This window comes from Mytilus galloprovincialis, chromosome 3, assembly GCF_965363235.1.
Source record: "Mytilus galloprovincialis chromosome 3, xbMytGall1.hap1.1, whole genome shotgun sequence".
NCBI lineage: Eukaryota > Metazoa > Mollusca > Bivalvia > Mytilida > Mytilidae > Mytilus > Mytilus galloprovincialis.
In genome coordinates, this window is record NC_134840.1 from 77618752 (window position 1) to 77640895 (window position 22144).

At 29.8% G+C, this 22144-nt stretch overlaps 1 protein-coding gene across 3 annotated transcripts in view; it reads left to right on the plus strand.

Annotated features, from left to right (window-relative positions):
* Positions 1-22144, plus strand: part of LOC143069023 (uncharacterized) — a 47806-nt gene that overhangs the window by 14566 nt on the left and 11096 nt on the right. For 2 of the 3 annotated variants that reach the window (XM_076243451.1, XM_076243453.1), the window contains exons 7-14: positions 2241-2357; positions 6130-6486; positions 7791-7868; positions 9269-9340; positions 9961-10272; positions 11369-11395; positions 14375-14400; positions 20896-21129. In XM_076243451.1, coding sequence (XP_076099566.1) covers positions 2241-2357; positions 6130-6486; positions 7791-7868; positions 9269-9340; positions 9961-10272; positions 11369-11395; positions 14375-14400; positions 20896-21129 — 1223 coding nt within the window. The remainder of the gene's footprint in view (positions 1-2240; positions 2358-6129; positions 6487-7790; positions 7869-9268; positions 9341-9960; positions 10273-11368; positions 11396-14374; positions 14401-20895; positions 21130-22144) is intronic. The other variant, XM_076243454.1, reaches the window with a different exon arrangement.

A 22144-nucleotide genomic window follows, 5' to 3' on the forward strand; every position in this document is an offset into this window, starting at 1 on the left:
AAGTTTTAGATTAATGGGGCTTTATTCATAAAAAAAGGGGGATTTTTAACACTTCGGACAATAACTCAAAAAGGCTTTCAAATTCACCAATGTCCATGAAACTTTGGTGAATTGTTTATATCTATTGATGTAAGCTCCCTTTCAATTTTTATAAATTTCAGATTTTAAGTTTGGGATTTATGGGGCTTTATTCATAAAAAAAGGGGGATTTTTAACACTTCGGACAATAACTTAAAAAGGCTTTCACCAATGTTCTTGAAACTTTGGTGAATTGTTTATATCTAATTGATGTAACAAATTATACTTAATAAAATCTGATGAAAACATAAAATTTGTAAAATCTTTAGTTCAATTTAAAACATTAAATTTCTTGTAAAAAATAGGTTCCATGAATGTCATACGTTTGTACTATTATTGAATGGTTGCAAGGATGAAAGCACATTAGCAGTCCCTGAGATACTAACTGTTCCCTGAGGCATATATCATTTTATGATAACATTTTTACTATCTAAGCTATGGATAAAAATCAAATACTGTTTTTGCATATAGGATGTTTTACTCTTGTTAAAATTGGTTGCAATTGAAATCACAAATGATACCTTAGCATTGCAGCTTTTTTATAGAGTTCGGTTTCGGTGGAAGGGTTGAGCGCAATAAAAAATGTTATAAAACATAACTAGTCTACAATAGCACATAATAAGTGAACAAGTGACAACTTGAAAATCCTATCATGTGACTAAATATTCCTTAAATGTTAAAGGGTGTCATTTTATGAAAAAAATAAGGAAATCAAGTCTCCTAAACATTTATCAATATGATCATCTTGTGAATATTCTAAACAATAAAAAGATATTAATCATTATCCACCATATTAAGCACCATTTGAACAACTTTTGCATACATCTTTGTATAATTTAGTATGGATTCCTTACTGTGTTCAACAGAATCTAACTATGAGCAATATACCCCAAGAAAATTACCTTCTTTCAAACTACTATAAAAATTTGGAAATCAGCCATAGAATTACTAAAACCCATAATCAGATATCACTTTCCTTATATTGCATTGAAGACTTCTATGTTATATGCCAATGTTAATGATATTTGTTTTTTATGCTAAATATTGAAAAGCTGAACTAGGTTTAATCATCAGTGTCTTCTTCACTGTAATCACTGTCCTCATCATCAGAAAAATCCTCATTTTCATTCTCAGAAGAGGCCTTCTCATCATCAATGAAATCTTTATCTTCATCATCAATGAAATCCTTACTTTCATCACCTACTTCCTCATTTAGATCATAACTTTCAGTAGAGTCACTTTCACCATCTTCACTTTCCCTGTTATCTTCTTGCTGCTCCTCATTGTCATTGTAGTCTTTTTTGCCATTTTTATACGCCCGTCGTCTTTCAAACAACGGGCATATCATGCGCTAAAGCGCAGCCCTTTATTCTAATATGATTACCTATTATCGTCAACCAGTATAATCACAATATATCTACCTTTAGCGCAAATCCAGTAGTACACATAAATGACTTTTCGCATTACGACCAACTTATTTATACTGCCAGATGTTCTCAATTTTAGACATCAAAATCCCAAGTTTACGAAGGCCAAGATTCAGATACAATTATATATTTATCTCTATTCTACAGCAAAAAAAAAAACAAATCAGTCCATTTCAATTTATTTTTCATGGTAAAATTTCATAAAACAAAAATTCTGCGAAATGATGATGTTGTCTTGGCTTGGCAACAAAACAAGATGACTTCACAAATATGTTTCCGTAAACAAAAAATCAAATGTAAATACTGGGCGTTTTAAGGCATCTTGTATGCCTCAGAATGAATAAAACTACATTGGATGAAAATATATAAGTGAAAAATGCGATTAAAAAAATAATCATTGAACTATATAATATTACTAATATTATCAAAATTGGGTAAAATGGAACAGCCAAAACAGTATCGCATGTATAGGGCTTTAATGGTTATCAAAATTATCGAATTTGTCCTGTAAGAATCGAAATAGTTCATGACAGCCGTAGATTTGTTTTCATTTAACCATGAGTTGGGCATTTATATTCGTATTTTACCCCTCGCTAATGATCAGGGTAAAATAATTGAATGTAAATGCCCAACCCATGGTTAAATGAAAACAAATCTACGGCTGCCATGAATCATTTCTTAAATTTGCATTGATTCTAGTGGATATTATTAGACTTTAGTTTAACTTTTTTTCAGTTGATCAAGGAACTAGTCGTGATAAAACAGTTATAATTGTTATGGTTGCAATCACCATTGGTTTAGCTATATGTGGAGCTACATATGCAGTTATCATGGTTTATCGAGCTTTGAAAAGTAAGTTTAAATCAGATTAAAAATATTGTTTTGTTCAATGTAAAGCGGAGGGTGCATTAAGTACAACCTGAGTGAATTGTTTATGACCATTGATGTAAGCTGCCTTTAGAATTTTATAAAATTTAGATTTTACATTTTTGAGTTATGGGGTTTTATTCATTAAAAAATTTGTAAGGGTTCCGCGGAACCCAGTTTCTCACCTACTTTTGCTGTTAATCGCACATTCAACAAAAATGAAGAAAAAAATCAATAAAAGTATTCCTCTTGATACTCTCTTTTGATTGTAAGACGCTTCTGTACAAGTTGGGTAAAAATCCAAGATAGTTTATGAATCTTATAATGTTTTAAAAACTTTAACTGCAGACTGTATGTAATGTTAAATGGAAGAAAAAATAAGTCCATTTATAAATAAAATACTGAAAAAATGGAATTTTATTTTTACAAAATTTACTTCTGGATACTATCTTATGAACATAAACAAGACTGACTTTTAATGCATATTGTTATGCGCTTTATTTTCTACATTGGCTAGAGGTTTGAGGGAGGGTGGAGATCTCATAAACATGTTTAACCCCGCTGCATTTTTACGCCTGTCCCAAGTCAGGAGCCTCTGGCCTTTGTTAGTCTTGTATTATTTTTCGTTTTAGTTTCTTGTGTATAATTTGGAGTTTAGAATGACGTCCATTATCACTGAACTAGTATACATATTTGTTTAGGTGCCATCTGTAATTTCTCAAAAACACCTTGTTTGTGTTTGATTAGATTTTTTTCAACTTTGCCAAATAAGGGGAGATAACTCAAATAAAAGTAATTTTTATAATAGAAAGTGTTATGAATTCACCCATGTAGCAAGAAAACAAGTTCAGTGACCTAATTTTTTCTTTTACTTGTCTGAACACATGTAATAAGAGCAATACTCTCACATTTTATCTTAAAGTTCTGATAGAACGTTTTCTTTTTATCACACAAAATTTGATTTTCCATGCATAATCTATACAAAATCTGACAATTTTGCACAACCTGTAGCGTGAAATAAAGTCCGGTGACCCATACTGTTTAATATATCTTTGAAAAAAGCACGATAAAAACTTCATTTTGACAAGTTATCAAAAAATTCTATCAATTTTAATTAAGACTCCCTAGCCACCTTAAGTCGAAGGCCTGACAAAAAGGGGTGAATTTCAAGTTTTCTGACAATAACTCAAAAATGATTACAGCAGTTCTCATGAAATTTTTGGTGAATTGTTTATATCTATTGATGTAAGCTCCATGAAGAATTTTATAAATTTTAGTTTTTACATTTCTGAGTTATGGGGTTTTATTCATTAAAAAAGGGGGGATTACCCAGTTTTCAGACAACTACTCAAAAATGCTTTCAGTAATTCTTATGAAACTTTGTTTGTTTATAGTCTGACAACAGATTTACTAAGTATTGGGCAACAGCACAGTGTATTGCACAACAGCAAAAAAATCTTTAATTGAATAAATATCATAGGTGGGGCATAAAAATTGCTTTGTTCAATGTCTTGTTTAGTACTATTTAAGCCGTATTTTTCATAAAATATGTCTATTATTTGCTACACTTAGTTATAATGACCTGACATCAAGACTAACTAAATATTTTTCTTAAAGACCTATATGTATTAAGTTAACAATTAATTGTTCTATTTGGATAACGCAAACTATAATTACTTGTGGCATAAAATTCTCTATTATGATTAAGGAAAGATTTTTATGCCCCTGCCGTAGTGGCTTCAGGTTAAATAAATAATAATAAACGTACCTATTTGGGAAACTCTTTTTATAGCCTTGATAACTTTTTACTAGTTTGGCACAACAGTATAATCTTGATTTCTAAAACTATCAAACTTATAAATATCTAACTCTGATTTTTTTTGTGCCACACCAACGATTGTGTTTAATGGTCTGTGTGTCCGTTGGTCCATTTGTCCGTCTGTCTGTCCGGCATCAGGTTAAAGTTTAAGGTCAAGGTAGTTTTTAATATACTTGAAATGCAATCAACTTGAATCTTGGTACACATGTTCCCTATGATATGATCTTTTTAATTTAAATGCCAAATTAGATTTTTTACCCCAATCTCACGGTCCACTGAATATAGAAAATGATAGTGCGAGTTGTAGGGTATAGTTTTTGGTTGAGGTAGTTTTTGATGAAGTTGAAGTCCGATCAACTTGAAACTTAGTATACATGTTCCCTATGATATGATCTTTCTAATTTTAATGCCACATTAGAGATTTTTCCCCAAATTTCATGGTCCACTGAACATAGAAATGAAAGTGCGGATGGGGCATCCGTGTACTGGGGACACATTCTTGTTTGTTTCTGTTGTTTAAACTTTAACTTTATTTTTACTCAACCAAATGTTATTTAACTTAAACAATGCTTATTTTCACAAAACACAGATTAAGTTTGAATTTTGGTGGTGTAACTTCAAACTTTCTACAGTTATGCTCTTTTACAAGTTTCCATTCTCTACCTTTAGTTTGCCTAAACTTAATGTTATTTAACTTATACACAATTCTTATTACCACAAAATACAGATCAAGTTTGTTTTTTGTTGATGTCACTTTAATGGTTCTAGAGCTATCATGCTGCTTTACAAATGGAAAAAATGGTAAATTTTTAGCTAAAGTTCTTTAACTGTAGTTTGCCTTTATCATGTATCATGGTATAAACCAACATGCACCAGACACACAGAGAAAACTGAAAAAGTCTGTATACCAGGGATAGGGTAATTGTAATCTATTGCAATTGATTACATTTTTTTCAGTAATCGACAGTAATCTGTAATCAAAGACATTTTCCATTGCATGTAATCGTAATTTAATCAATTGCAGCAAAAATTATGATGTAATCATCAATTACTTTTCGATTACATTTCGATTACTTTCGTAAAATAGTTCGATGAAATATAACCTATTTTAAATGAAAATATGTATGTCATGTGTGTATGCATTCATCTCCATCTTATTGCACTGGTATCATTATTGAGCAGTAACTCTCAGTTCAAGATTTTGCAATTACTGTAAAGAAAGATGAATATTTAAAAGAAGATGCAGTATGATTGCCAAGGAGACAACTCTCTACATGAGACCAAATTACACAGAAATTAACAACTATAGGTCACTGTATTGCCTTCAACAATGAGCATACTACATAGTCAGCCCATACTGCATAGTCAGCTATAAAATGCCTCGAAATGACAATGTAAAACAATTCAAATGAGAAAACTACAAATTAAAAAAAATGATAGCCAATAAATTGTAAATTAGTTTATCTGCAATACTATTTATCAAAAACAGGGGGTTCAATATACCGCAGGGGGGTTCAAAATACCATATGTGAAAAATGACCCCGGGGTCAAAATACCACGGGTTCACTTTTTAGGGGGTTCAAAATACCATATGACACCGGCCTAATTTATATACAAAAAATGAAAAAACAAAAACAAATATGTAACACATAAACAATCAACAACTACTGACTTTGGACAGGCACATACATACAGAAAGTGGCGGGGTTAAACATGAAGCTGGCTTGCATCGTCAACACGACCTAAATCAATGAAATGAAATGATAAAAATAGTTTATTACTCTACCTTTGTATAGTTTAGATTGTTTTTTTCTCTGAATCTTTAAATAGATACATTGGTGCCTTATTTGCTTAGATAACATCTTAGTGTCTTTTTAATTATGTCTTTTGTGTTTTATGATTAAAGTTTTAATGTGAATATTTAATGTCTTTTGATAGAGACTCCATTGATTGAAGTTCACAAAAGTATAATTCATGCCCAAAAAGGATCTACCTGCAGTATTAGGTGTACATTTAAGGATGATACTATATTATATGAAGTGACAGATTTAAAGTGGGTCAAATTTAAAAATGAGGAAACTGCAGATGAAGAAGAAGTCAGTCTGACTGAAACTGAGAGTAAATATGGAGGATCAAAACTTCCACTTCACCCATCTTTGTTGATAAAGGATGTCAGTGACAAGGACAAGGCATTTTATCGCTGTAAAATAACATATAAATTGAAATACACATTACCATGTAGAGCAGAACATCTTGAAGAGAAAAGCACTACATATGTATACCTGAATGTATTGGGTATGAATTATTTTAGTTTTTATATTTATTATTTTTATTTCATTTACAACAAACTTTTGACTATAAAAAAATCAGTTTTCAAATTTCTCAACCATGTAAGTAATTTTTGCAATTGTGCCTCTGTTGATAAAGCTGTCCCATCCCAAATTATGGCGCATTACTGTACTTAATGACCTACAACTTTTTTTTCTTAAGGATCCTATATCATATTAGTAACACAAGATGTATATCCAAAACAGGTTGTCTTTTAAAGTCATAAGAAACCTCAAATCAAAAAAAATAATGCATATGTTTTTTATAACTCAATGGATAGTTTTCATTATAAAACTTATATACATATATTTTTTTCTGAAGAAAATTCTTTAATCTATTCATATTAGAAGAAGTTTACTTTATTTGAATCGCTTCCTTCCAGGAAACAATTCCCTCAACATATTTTACGTATGCAAAGTGACCTCAGTGTAACCAATCTCGTAAAAATCTGGTGATCACAATATGCATGGATGTCCTTTAAATAAACTATTATCTGAATTTACATGTTAAACAGGTGCTCAATTTCCATGCTGTTTTGTTTATTTTTCGTCAATTGTTGACAAACAGGTGACAATCGTTAAACTTTGGCTTTGAAACACGAACTTTAATTACCTGCCATATTTTCACAACAACACTAACAGATTGAAAAAAAATTGACGTTTTTACTAAATTTACACGAAAAAAAAGGATAAATTCGAGCACAGAAGACTAAGTTTATGATGTTTGTATGCATTGGTTCAAGAATTGGAAGAACATTATTTTTCACCAGTCACTCGTTTCTTATGACTTTAAAATGTCTAACTTACTTAAAAAAAGAGATAAACAAATGATACCAAAGTGACCAAGATATACCAACATATTAGGACTTCTATGTATATATAAATATATATAAACAAGTCTAAAAGGGTACAGCATCACCTCAAATAATCAAATAATCAAATGTTCAATATTTTGGATAACAGATATCCTTTATCAGTATGATTATGATGTAAAACGAGTCATATCAATCTTTGTTGATTGAACTATAACAATCTTGAAATTTATTCAATAAAGCAGTTGAAACCAAACACAAATATATATACATGTAAACCAATAGAAGTTGTTTGCTACATTTCTTTGTTGTTTCAGATAGGATTTGTTATAACCTTTTAATCCATATTTGCTAAATACATTTTGAATGCACATGGAAATTATATTTATAAGTTCATGAGAACTATTTCGAAAAAAAAAATAATCTTGTATAAAAATTTGTAATTTCTATTCCTTTTCAGAGGGAAATACTAACTATGCTGTTGATACTGAAAACTTTTTTGTTGGTGATAGAAATACAGTTGTCTACAGGACAAAAGGTAAACATTTTATTTTTATAAATTAAAGACTTATGGTAGAGGAGCAGTGACACATATTGATGTATTGAAAGTTTTTTGTATAAAATTACTAACATTTTATTACAACTCTAGACACATAGTCCAATATACAAGGATATCTCTAAATCCAGTTGACAGTGTATAGGAAATTTTGTTTATTATATGCTAAAATCAGAAAAGAAGATTATTCTACAATCCACTTTCTAGCAGCTTAAGGATTGGAGGAGTCTGTGAGTTTCTTTGTTTGTTCATTTGTCTTTCTGTGAATCTGTCTGTATACTCAAATGAGTGTAACAATGATTTAATGAATTAATTAAGAAATAGCATGAACATAGAATGGTTAAACATTTTCAGCTTGAAGTAATAATAATATGCTTAAGGTAGATAGGGTGTCTTCCTCCATCTTGGATTTTGAAATACTAGAAAACAAGGTCTAGATGTTTGATGAAATGTGCAAATTTTTATAGTAGTAGGTAATTCATGTGTAAGAATTTTCATTAAAATATAGAAAATGCCATGTTTGATCATATTTATGATTGTATTTTACAAAAAAAAAGAATTCTTTTGTTTGATTCATTTTTTTCCAACTTTGTCAAATAAGGGGAGGCAACTCAAATGCAAGGGCAGATAATTCAGATAGTGTTACTTTTACAATAGAATGTGTTAGGAATTTACCCATTTTTACATGTAGCAAGAAAATGAGTCCGGTGGCCCCATTTTTTCTTTTTCTTATCTGAAAGCATAATATTGGAGCTATCTTCTCATATTTTATCTCAAAATTCTATGGTGTGGTTTGCGTTTTATGGCGGAAAATTGGGTTTTCCATGCATAATCTATACAAAATCTTGACAATTTTGCACAACTTGTAGTGTGAAAATAAGTCCGGTGACCCATTCTTTTTATTAATGTTTTTAAACAAGCAGGATATGAACTACATTGTGGCAAATTATTAAAAGATTCTATGGATTATAATTTAGATACCCCATCTACCTTAAGGTGGTACCTAACACTACAGGGAGATAACTCTGTAAAATCAGCAGAACGTTTTAATGACAATGTGTTCATAAGGGAATATTAAGCTTCTCAATGATCAAAATAAGTGTTTGTCAAACTGCTATATAACCAGTGTAATTTTTCTGATTAAACAGTTGGTTCAAATTTTTTGAAATTTTTATATTTTTGTCAAAGGGTCAAAGTAAATACTTTGTCAAAATTTTAAGAAAATTAAATGAGCCAAATTAATTTTAGTTAAAGTGTTAGGTACCACCTTAATTTGAAGAAAAAGAGTTTTTATGGTTGATTTTATACAAAAGATACATGTATTAGGATAATTGTTCATACTGATGAATAAAATATCATTGATTTTTTTTTAATGTTTAAAGAGGGCAGCAGTGGCAGTCTTACAATTGCAAAAGATGAAGACTTTTTGCAGATGAGCCCTGTTGCATCTAAAGGTATTTGTTTACATTAAATCGATCAATTATTTGTTCAATTTGAATAATTGTGTTGAAAAAATAAACTTTTGTTTTAACTTTAAACTTTTTTCCTATGTTTTAACTACAGATTTTGCAACAATGTATTCTTTGAGACATAATGTAACTCCATCCTCACTAGAAAATGGCTATGTTTTTGATTGCAATTGAAAAATCTCATTTTATTATTGTACCACTGCAAACAAAGTTATCAAGATTCTTTTTTGTCAAAATTATCTCCCCATTACTCCACCTAATTTATTTATACATTAAGATGGAAGCCATTGTAAGGATAATGACTGTCAATTTAGCTCCTAGAAACCCATTAATTTATCCTTACATTATCATTAAGATCCTTATACCACAGTTGTAATTTGAAAGACAATCTACTACCTATTGAACATCTTTTAAAAAATTATTTACTTTAAATATTGGCTTTAGTCAACATAAAAAACTATTGTCTGATCGGTTGTCAAGCAGAATTTTTAAAGGTTTTTTAAAACATTAAAAACAAATTGATTAAATAAATGGAAGTTTAAGGAAGACTCAAAATTTTAAGACGGTGAAGATTAATATAGGATCCTTGCTGATTAATTTTCCAGTGTACCTTGAGGACAGCTGTGAAGTTTATCTTGGAGACACTGCAATATTAAAAGTCAATTTAGAAGATAAACGAGATATCTCAGATATTAAGTGGTACAGAAAAGAATCTCCTGACAGTAAATCATTAGGAACACCTATCGAAATACATAAAAAAGGACGCTATCATGGTTCACATCCAGAATATCCATCCCTTACAATCAAGAAAACAAAGAAAAAGGATGAGGGATTTTATTCCTGCCATGTACTATTTAAAGGAGCAACAGAAGATGCAGTTTACAGCAATGCAATTTTTTTGGTTGTAAGAGCTAAAAGTAAGAACTTTTCAAATATGTTAAAATCTTCAGCTTTTCTTATGTTAATTTTACATCTTGTTTGAAATGAGAAACATTTTTTTTATCAGTATCATTTTTCACAATTAGAGAAAACACATTTTTAATGTTAAATGGCAATTTATGCATTTGTGGTGTCAAGGTTACAATTTTTTTGCACATATGTCTATTGAATTTGCAAGAATAACTTATTGAATGAAGAGAATTTACAACTTTAAGTGCCAGTCTTTGTAAGAATCAGGCAATTTAGGTAAAAATCAAAACACTAACCATCATCCTGAGTTAAAAATAATTGGTCTTTAGTTTGTGTGTGTCTGGTAATATCAATAACTTGGTCAGAAAATTGGTTAGAAGGATAGACAATTACAGAGTTATCTCCCCTTATTCGTTAATTTCTAGTGCATTTCAACCAAATTGTAGCTTCTATTACCAGAACAGAAAATGGAAATGAATGTTATTTTTGTGCATAACTACATTTTATGAACTGAAATCAATGTCAAATTGGGTGTTTTTTTATGGTCATGTTTTCACCACTGCCTGATACTTAGGCAGACTGGCACTTAATACACTAAATGCACCTTAACTAAAAATATCATACAACTGATAATTTCATTTTGAGTAAAGATTTTTAAATTATTTTTCTTAAAGTTACATGATTAATATGGTGTATGCATCTGTTATAAAGTAGATTCAATTACAAATTTTTAATCATGAGCAAAAGAAGATAAAATTTGCCTATCAATATACAATTCAAAGTTTTATTTGAAAATTCATTAAATACAAAATGAAAGCAATGTTTACCCTTCAGTGCTTACAATTTTTTATTTCATTAAAATAGTTTAAGATAATTGTTGGATAATGCATTTTTAATTTTGTCACATGTTATAATTTCAATATTAAATATTTATATATATATAGTTAACCCCACCTTCTTTTTTTTTTAGTGAACATGTGTACATAATACTTGAAAATAAATCTCAATACACGATTTTCGAAAAACATTATATAAATCTAAAAATTGAATTGTTGTTTGAAAATGTTACATATTTTATCAAGTGTTCTTTTTCTTCTTCTATAGATCCAAAGATAGTGAATAATAGTTACTGTAAGTTTTTATTACTTTTAAATATTTCCTCTTATGATCATTTGAAACAGGCCTGCACCATCCCTGAGGAAGGGTAAAACAGTGTTTTCTTTCCCCTACCTGTCTTTCCATCAATTTTCTACATATGAAATTGCCTGTACCAATCAGTAATTTTGATACATTGTTATTTATTCATTTGATGTGTTTAAGCTTTTGATTTTCACATTTGATAAAGGACTATCATTTTTAGCTCACCTGGCCTAAAAGGCCATGTGAGCTTTTCTCATCACTTGGCGTCCGTCGTCGTCGTCTGTCGTTGTTAACAATTTTTCAAACATCTTCTCCTCTGAAACTACTGAATGGATTTGAATGAAACTTAGCATGATTGTTCCTTAGAGTATCCTGCACAAAGTGTGTGCTTCGATTTTTGATCCGTCAAAAAACATGGCCGCCGTTACTTAAAATAGAACATAGGGGTCAAATGCAGTTTTTGGCTTATATCTCAAAAACGAAAGCATTTAGAGCAAATCTGACGTGGGGTAAAAATGTTCATTAGGTCAAGATCTATCAGCCCTGAAATTTTCAGATGAATCAAACAAACCATTGTTGGGTTGCTGCCACTTAATTGGTAATTTTAAGGAAATTTTGCAGTTTTTGGTCATTATCTTGAATATTATTATAGATAAAGATAAACTGTAAACAGCAAAAATGATCAGCAAAGTAAGATCTACAAATAAGTCAATATGACCAAAATTGTCAATTGACCCCTTAAGGGGTTATTGTCCTTTAATGACAATTTTTCACAATTTGTTCATCATGTTGACTTACTTTAAAAAATCTTCTCCTTTGAAACTGCTGTATCAATTTCAGCCAAACTTAGGCTAAATGAGTTTTAGAGTTTCAGAGTATCTAGTATAAATTTTATATTTCATTTCCTTGTATGTCAAGAAACATAGCTCCTATGGCTAAAATAGAACATAGGAGAAAATGATTTTTTTTTTGCTTTTGAAGAAAATAGGACGATTCAAAGAACATTTAAATAAATTGAAAAGCCAAAATAATCATTGATGAGAGATTAAACCAAAAAAATTCAGGTGAGCGATTCAGGCTCTTGAGAGCCTCTTGTTTAATTTTCCTCAGAGTTCAGTATTTTTGTTATCCTATTTCCTATGGCCTTCAGTCCAGTGAAATATCCGTCACATTTCTACATCACTACAAACTATATCTGCCAGAAGTTTGAATCAGGCTTAACGTGAACATGTTATACTATATATGTGATATGTTTTTGTTATCCTTGATCAACATCAACAACTTCTTGTTTACACAATACTTTTATTCTTATAACATGTATAACTCACAGTTGCAATGGTTTTGTCTTTTTTTTCATGGGAGCTGTACATGTCAATCAAAGATTCAGGAATTTTTATATGAGGCTTTATCTGAACATACCTTCTCCTTGTGTTGCATTTTTTTATTCTTTGCTCTTTGACCTTTTGTTAATAGAAGACTAAAGTTTTCTAAAAATATATTTATGATTTCTTTTCAAATATTGCGATGGAAATACAAAATAGAAAATGATTTGAATATTGTCCATATACCTTATTTATTCTATCAATTTATAACAGTCTTTCAACATGTTCAAAAAGCTTGTTATTTTGAAACAAAGAAGCAAACATCCTTATTATCAACATTTATGTGAGCATTCTTTACCTCTTGGTACATTTTCACATTTGTTGCTCTTAAACTTCCTGTTAATTGACTATTTAAAGTTGGATATCAAGTGAGCAATACCTCATAGTTCAATCCTTGTCATTTCTAAGGTGTGTTTTGCTACATACATTATAGTTTCTTACTTCATGTACAATATTTATTTATTGCATTCTTTCCTGACCTCAAGTCTATAGGTCAAGGGACATAATGTTTTACCCCTGTCCAAAAGACATTGGGCATAGAGTTCATAGTTTAGACATCTTACTCGTCCAGTTTTAGCTAGAACTTCTATATAATGCAGGATGTGATTACCGGTATGTAAAGAAATGGGATGAATTTAATCAGAATTTTGTTTTTGAATTTATAAAAGCTAGAAAATTTTGTAATGTTCATAATATATCTTGTAATCCATTTTCTATATTTTTGAATAGACAAATTCATTCCTCTTCAATCTGATTTTAATGACCAATATACAAGAAGATGACAATTGTATAATTTCTGATGAATAGACCTGCATACATTTGAGAAAGATTTTCAAACTAAGATTAACATTGAAAGCAATTTTATTAGTTATTTTAAATCTTTCTTATCTCTTAAAGCTTCTCATTAAGTAGTTTTTATGCCCCATTTATGGGCATTATGTTTTATGGTATGTGCGTCCTTCTGTTTGTCTGTCCATCCGTCAGTCTGTTTGTCAGTTCTTACTTAAAGATTTTGGTCGAGGTACTTTTTGATGAAGTTGAAGTCCGATCAACTTGAAACTTTGTAAACATGTTCCCTGTGATATGATCTTTCTAATTTTAATGCCAAATTAGAGATTTCATCCCATTTTCACAGTCCACTGAACATAGAAAATGAAAATGGGGATGGGGCATTTGTGTTCTTGGGGCACTTTCTTGTTTTACGAATATAATAGTAGTTTATTGAATAGTTTTCCCATTTTCGTCCCACCTGGAGCTTTTCTCATCACTTGGATTCCAGTGTTCGTCGTCTGTCATCGTCCGTCATTAATCACTTATACAAAAATCTTCTCCTCTGATTACTGGGCAAAATTTAAGCAAATATAAATCAAAAACAGTTTCTTAAAAATCTCATTTAAATTGTCTTTGATTTAAATGATTTGTTTGGATAGCTTTTTAGATTTAAAATTACAGAACATGGATTTCCTCTTTTCTACAAATGTAGCAAACATTTATACAAAAAAAGCAAGCAAGCCAATAAAACCTTTAAACTGCAAGCAATTAGAGAAATAGCTAAAAACATGGAATAACTTGTTATTTTTATTTTCAGTTAAAAAAGTGAATCATGCACATATTGTAAGTACTTTATTTATTTTCACTTTATTTAATGTTACATATATATATATATTTAAAAGTAGAAGTATGTTTTGTTTTGAAAAGTCCAACAAGGTTGACCTGAGATATTTGAACTGTCATTAGATGTTTGTTTGTAATATCATTATGCTATGACTTGAAGAGTTCTTGAAATATACTGGTTCATCTTTTGTATAATTTAATGAAATTTATATCAAATGTTTATATCAGCTAATATAATCCTCAAAGGATATGAAAATCAATGATTAATGTTTTTTTAAAAGGAAATGTGTTTGTTTGAAATGCAATTTACAGTGAGATGCTTATAGGTGTTACTGTAAATTTTTACCTATAGCTCAACCTGTTTTTAAAATTGTCAACACAATAGGGACATTTAAATTGACCAGTTGGTATTGTTAGATTTAAAATATACCTTGATTCTACCTGTACAGATTTTTATTCACCTAACCCAAAGTTTCAGCATGCTTTTTTCCTGAAGATTTTCTTACCTAGGATTATTCTATTAAAAATTGATAGGGAAGAAAATAGTTTTGGTTTTCATTGTTTTAAATCCCTGATATATATGATTTATCTATTTTTTACCTAAAATTCTAAATCAGTAAAAGATTAAAATAAATATGTATTAATTTGTTTGAAAATTTAAACTGTTTTTACACCAAAATGCTTCTTTAAGGTAGCACAATACAAAGATTTTATAACTCCAACTCCCAAGTTTTAAAATGCTGTAACTTTCTTAATTATACTTGAAAATTTATAAAAGTGGTAGTTTTGGATAGCTAACAGAATACTCTTTCAATTTAATGCAATGTTAGTATTATGCAACAATTATGTAGCCAATTATAATGTTAACTGTGTCTAAAATATTTTTCACCAAATTTCCACTTTCAAATGAAATTAGCTTCTGCATAGGTATCCCTAGAGGGTTGATTTTATTATATGTTGTTCCTATGGCCATTATCTACAAAAGGGTGTCTCAGATTTTAGATAGAATGTATAGAACAAGTTTTACACCTAATTAAACATTATCTTCTTTTATGTGGTTAGGATGTTTACACTAATTAGAGATTTATGAGAGAATGGAATCCCATAGGGACAATTTGAGACACCCTTTTGAAGCCCATGATGTGTTGATTAAGATTTCCTTAAAATTTTCTGTATAGTTAAAGAGAGGATAGAGCTAAATTCATTCAAGTGAACTTACCCAGATTTTGCCACTAATTACATAATAATTGATTACATAATGATTGCATAATACAAATATTGCATTCATTTAAAAGATTAATCTTTTATCTATCTATATATACCTCTTTTATTATTTTCTATGCATTCATAAGAAAGTTACAGCATTTCAAAGGTTAGTGATTGGAAGTAAAAAAATCTTTGTATTGTGCTACCTTAAAATTCTAACCCTTATACATAGTATTGTCCAGCTGCCAGTGAAACAAGATTAGCTGCTCAGGTGTTTACAGTTTAAATTTTCAGAGAGATATGTTGTTCTTTTCTTCACATGACCCTTCAAGATTCTCATTTTGGATTATTATTTGCAATATTTTAAATCTTTTGGTGTCATTGTGTGTACAATATTGGATTTATTTTATTTGAATTGACTACTCAGACTTTTTATAGCAATTTTGCTTCTTAAAATGTGATGTGTTTCTTTCAAGATTTTATTGTCATGAAGGACATCAAGGAGGAAATAATTCATTCAAACCGTTTTGTGGGGCTTACATATGATGTTGTACATATAAAATTCAAAATAATTTTGGAGTATACCTTGATGTGTTTTTTATTTGAAATCTATTATAATATTAATGGGAGTTTTGTGCATAAAATGCTGTGTTCACTAAAGGAAATTCAATTTTTCATACGATGGGATTTAGTTATGTTAAAGATTTAAAAATTTCAAAACTGGAATTCAAGTAGGAGATATAGTGTGTGTTCATCCAACATGTTTCTGTGGCTTTAAATGTGATTTTTGAAATATTCATTATTAATTTTGGGATCTATTACAAATTTAAGATGATTCCCTTTTTAAATGGGATCTTGGAAATGAAATAAAATGTTGAAGTAATGCAGTGGATATAGTCTAATCTAGTGATAAAGTGAAAAATAAAAGTAAAATATTCTAAAATATTCCTAACGTGAGGAAATGTTTTTTAAAAGTGAATGTGAAATTGGAAATAGTCATTATAAAATTCTGAATCAAATATTGTTTGATTTGGAAATTATTATAGGAAATGAAATAAAATGTTGAAGTAATGCAGTGGATATAGTCTAATCTAGTGATAAAGTGAAAAATGAAAGTAAAATATTCTAAAATATTCCTAACGTGAGGAAATGTTTTTTAAAAGTGAATGTGAAATTGGAAATAGTCATTATAAAATTCTGAATCAAAATTGTTTGATTTGGAAATTATTATAGGAAATGAAATAAAATGTTGAAGTAATGCAGTGGATATAGTCTAATCTAGTGATAAAGTGAAAAATGGAAGTAAAATATTCTAAAATATTCCTAACGTGAGGAAATGTTTTAAGTGAATGTGAAATTGTTAATAGTCATTATAAAATTCTGAATCAAATATTGTTTGATTTGGAAATTTATTATAGGAAATGAAATAAAATGTTTACTGTGGATATATTAAAATCAGGTGATATACAGTAAAAATATAAATAAAATTTTACAAAATATAAGTGAGGATAACTATTTGGAATATAGTAATGGAAATGATTCTGAATTATGTATAGATTCTGCACCTGTTAAATTAGGATATCATTGGAAGTTAATCAGAATTCATACTATGGATTTAGAAAAAAATCTAGTGAAGTAGTGAAAAATGAATAAAATTGGGAATTATTTAAAATCTTTGGAATTCTGGATGAGATGTCAAATATTAGTGTAAAAAATAAATGAAATTGTTTATTCAAATATGATTTTGAGGTTTCATTAAAGTGAGTGAAATATTACGACTGGATTATTCGGGGTATTAAACACTGCTAGTAGTGGCTATGCAAACATTTAGATGAAATGTAGTGCATTTTAGGTCATTCAATTTTGAATTAACTGCAAGAAAATAAAATATATGATAAAGTCATTCTTGTTTGGCTTGATCACTCATAAGATTTTGAATGACAGTAAAATAAAAATCTCTCAATAGAATAATCCTAGGTAAAAAAAAGTTCAGGAAAAAAGCATGCTGAAACTTTTGGTTAGGTGAATAATTTTTTTTACAGGTAGCATCAAGGTAGATTTAAATCTAACAATACCAACTGGTCAATTTAAATGTCCCTATTGTGTAGCATATTAATCTATTGCAATAAAAATCATAATATCTAATTAAATTTGTAGATTTAGCTAACAAAGTCCTTATATTTGTATAAAGTAACATTCGTTTATAGTGGAAAATTGTTTTAACGTTGAATAAGCTACAATTAAAAAGCGCTTGCTGTTCCCTCTCTGTGATTACCATTGTATTACGCTGGTTCATTTCCCAATCAATCTGTCACCAAGGGAAGGTAAATTAATCGATTTTCGTTCATAGTCTTTTTCAAAAATGATGAACGGTTCTTTATATTGGTATGTAATCATTTTAAACGTTTCAAATTTATGAAATTATATTCGTATATCAATGTTTTTAATACATCAATAACAAAAACTGAAATATATTGAATTGATACATTTTGTAATTATTCAAAATTATATCAGAAACCTAAACTTAATTATAAAATAATGAACCTGTTAAGGGGAGAGAATACTCGCATAACTTTTTCGAATTGGCACATAATACAACGAAATGTCACTCTTGCATACAAATGGCACATCAATATAATTAATTATCTGCGAAATCGTCCCCCACCTTCAATGATGATTCTAAATTATAAATATAACCAAAAGTTGTTAATCTATAGATAGTTAAGACTAATGAAAGCTAACCCAATGTAAAAATATTTCTTTGCAATTTTTTAAAACTTCCTCAGAAAAATACTCGAGCCACTTGACTTTCATAGCTCAAAAGTAACGTTTTTACACAATATTTGAATAAAGTAGTTGAAGATAATTCGCTTCTCAAAGTGTAAGAAGCAATAAAAATCGTATGCTTGCACCATCCTACCGAAATACGGATTTAATCAAGTCCTGAACATTTCAACATTTCTTCGTATATTTTGAACAAAACCGGTTTTAACCAAATCACAAGTACGTGTTAAGATCCGACTAAATACCTATTTTCCTATATTGTCAGGTAAAGTTGCTATATTGTGTTGACAATTTTAAAAACAGGTTGAGCTATAGGTAAAATTTTACAGTAACACCTATAAGCATCTCACTGTAAATGGAAAAATACATTTGAAGCGTCATGAATTTACATGTTTGGTGATATATTAGTGAAATTTGTATCAAAGGTTTATTTCAGCAGTTTCTTAAAATGGTTTTGTTTGAGCTTTGTCTTTTTAGACAAAACTTGTGTCTGGCGTACAAATTTTAATCCTGGCACCTATGATGATTATATAAATAATCAGTGCTAATACACTTTTTATATATTGATTGGCAAGGGGCATTGGAAAGTTTGACAGAGCCTCTCAGATTTATAACATGTTAGCTTACAAAGTTATTCTGTAGGAAGACATATTATAATGACTCTACTTTTAACTCCTAGATGCCACATGCTTTAGGGAGTTGCAGACAATATCAAACCTATGACATTTCATACTCTTTCATCTCTGTTGTTTGAAAATAGTCCTCATCAGATTGTTTGCTTGTTGTATGCCTTCATTCATGAATGGCAATTAGTAAATTCATTTTGTGGACTATTTTTAAGTAAAATGTAAATATGGAATATCTGTATCAGCAGTTGGAGCTTACAGGTTCAATAATTGTGCAGTGTATCAAACAGAGAAAGATGTGATATGATTGCCAATTAGGCAAATGAGGCAATTAACTATAGACCAAAGGAAAATTAGTGAATTACAAGCAAATTTTTGTTTTTTCCTCGCTGGGATTGGAATCGATGCTATTGTGATATCGTGACAATACTGTGTCCTCTGTGTCCAGCACTCAAGACCATTCAGCCAACTAAAATGATCTAAAAAATTCAGCATTAGTGGCCCATTGTTACCTTTGCTCATCAGTAGCTAGAATCTAGAGTTGTAACACAGTACATGACACGTTAGGCACAAGGATCCGGAAATTTTTTCACCTAATTTCGGTCATTTTCGGATAACTTAAAAGTTGGTGCCCTTTTTCAAACAAAGATTGCGTGTATGCTCATACAGTCATACTTGTAGCATCAACGAACTTGTTTAACTGTTGCATCGCATTTACTTCAGAAATTTCCCTACCATTTCCCTTAAAATCGATCTTGAGCAATAAAAGGAAGGCAACAGTTTAAAAATGAAATGATTTTAATGACTCAAAACGATAAATTTCTCAAACTTTGCTTACGTTTCTTTCCATTTTGAAGACAAAATTATAACCGGATGTTTTACGACAATAGTAAAACGACCAATTCCGGATTAGTTTTGTTTATCAAATTCACAGGAAATCGTCGGCTTTTTAACTGTTTTACCTTGAATATTAATTATAATAGTTGAACTTGTTTAATTTCGCATGAAATCATTTTGAATTTACGATTTAGTGTCTAATTTTCGGAAGAGCAATTCAAGCATGCGTATTAGTAAACAAAGCATGTGTATTTGTAGTGAAACAATATTTTGTTTACGTAAATTAATTTAATTTTAATTTAATTTTAAATCAGAATTGACAATTGTCGAAGCTGAGAAAAGTAATTAAATAATGCAGACAGTTGTTATGAACTTTTAATTTCTTTAAAATATTGGTTCTGAGCTTGTGATCAATAGAACATTTAATTAAAAACACAGGTAAAGAGATTAGCGATCATTAGCCAATATTTCCCCGAGGCATTACTATAGTTATAAGGAGGGCCCTCAGGATTATAACACTTTACTGGAGTGGCAGTTTTATAACAGGAAAAGGATAACAAACAAAAAATAAGTTCAAAATGACGATTTAGACAATGTTAGAAACTCGATCTCAACGAAATGACATTAAATGACCGAAATTGTTTCTGGAAAAAAATAAGATTTGTCCTAAATCCCAATTACTCATTTAGGACAAAATACTTCCAGTTTAGGTCAAGACTGGCATATATGACCGTTTCCGGACCCTTGGTTAGGCATGAAGATGGAATTGATTGCAGATTATCTGTCATAATTGATATTAAGATCCAGTAACCTAAATGAATATGACAAGTGACAACTCTACAACAGATTCATCCATTGGATCATCAGTGAAGGTGATACATGTTTAAAACACAAATTTTATTCATACATATATATATATAGGGGGAAAATTCTATAATCAGAATATGATAGACTAGTTTCTAGTACTCTAGTAAATGTCCTCTATGATGATTTCTGGTTGCTGGTTGTGGTCATATTTTGTAAGACATTAAATTTTTTACAGGGAAATGATACTGAAATTACGATGGAAGCAAAAGAAGATAGTTCAGACAGTTCAGAAAATGAAGATGAAAATTCTTCTAATAAGAGTGATCAATGTGAGGCACAAAATCAGACAAGCCCTCAAGACGTGAGACTTGACATGGAAAGGGACAAGTTGCAAGCCAACCATCAAAATTCTGCAATGAGGCAACAGCAGCCTCAGGAGCCTATACCCTTGAAAAATGTTAATATGAAAGTAAGAAATGTGGCAATATGAAGCGTTACTTTTGTTTTAAAAAAAATGTGCTACTTTACTTAACTGATATCACTTAATTACAAAATATGCAAGCTATTGTTCTTCAACATTGAAGTATACGATATGAACAATAATAATAATTTAAAAAGTAAAATCACAAAAATACTGAGGAATATTCAATCGTAAAGTCTCTATAAATCAAATGGCAAAATTAAATGACAAAACATATCAAACGAATGGACAACAACTCATTAGACAAATTTTGTCTCGCCAAAAACTCTAGACTTAGGCATGCTGTTTCTTACAGTGTGTGTCAACAATGTATTAGTTTGTGATTAGGTTAGTCTATGGGGAACCCCTGGTGGTAGGTTAGTGACATTTGGTACTCAGTTGTATTATCATTGGCATATCTCATTACCATGGAAACAATTTGGCCCTACCTCCTAAGTCATGGTCTATTGACTTTAAAACTTTTGCTTAGTTTACATGTAATAGTTTGTGATTAGGTCACTTTATAGGGAATCACAAGTGCATGGTAGGTCAATGATATTTGGTATGTAGTGGTATGAGCATTGGTACATCTTATTTCCATGGAGATTGTATGGCACTGTTACCTAAAGTTTAGCCATGGTTCATTGACTTTCAATGTTCTGCATAACTTTCAGGTTAAAATTTTCTACATATAATTTTCTACTTTCAAAATTAAAAGCAGGCTAGATAGATCTCTGTGTTAGTTACCAGTTAGTTTTGAGAAAACATTGATATGCCTGTTTATTATCAAACTGATCACTTTTTAAATTCCTTTTTAAAATGCAGATGTATTCTGTTTGTTATACTGTTAATATATTTCTTTTCATTTAAATTTTTTACTTCTGGTTATATTATGGTTTTTTTTGCAAATGTTCATGAAGGTTCAGTTAAAAATCTAATTTGAAGTACTGTGAATAATATTATGGTTTAAGAGTGAAAGAAGTTTTTATCTGCAGTTCAAATATTTTGAGCTTGATTTCAGTTG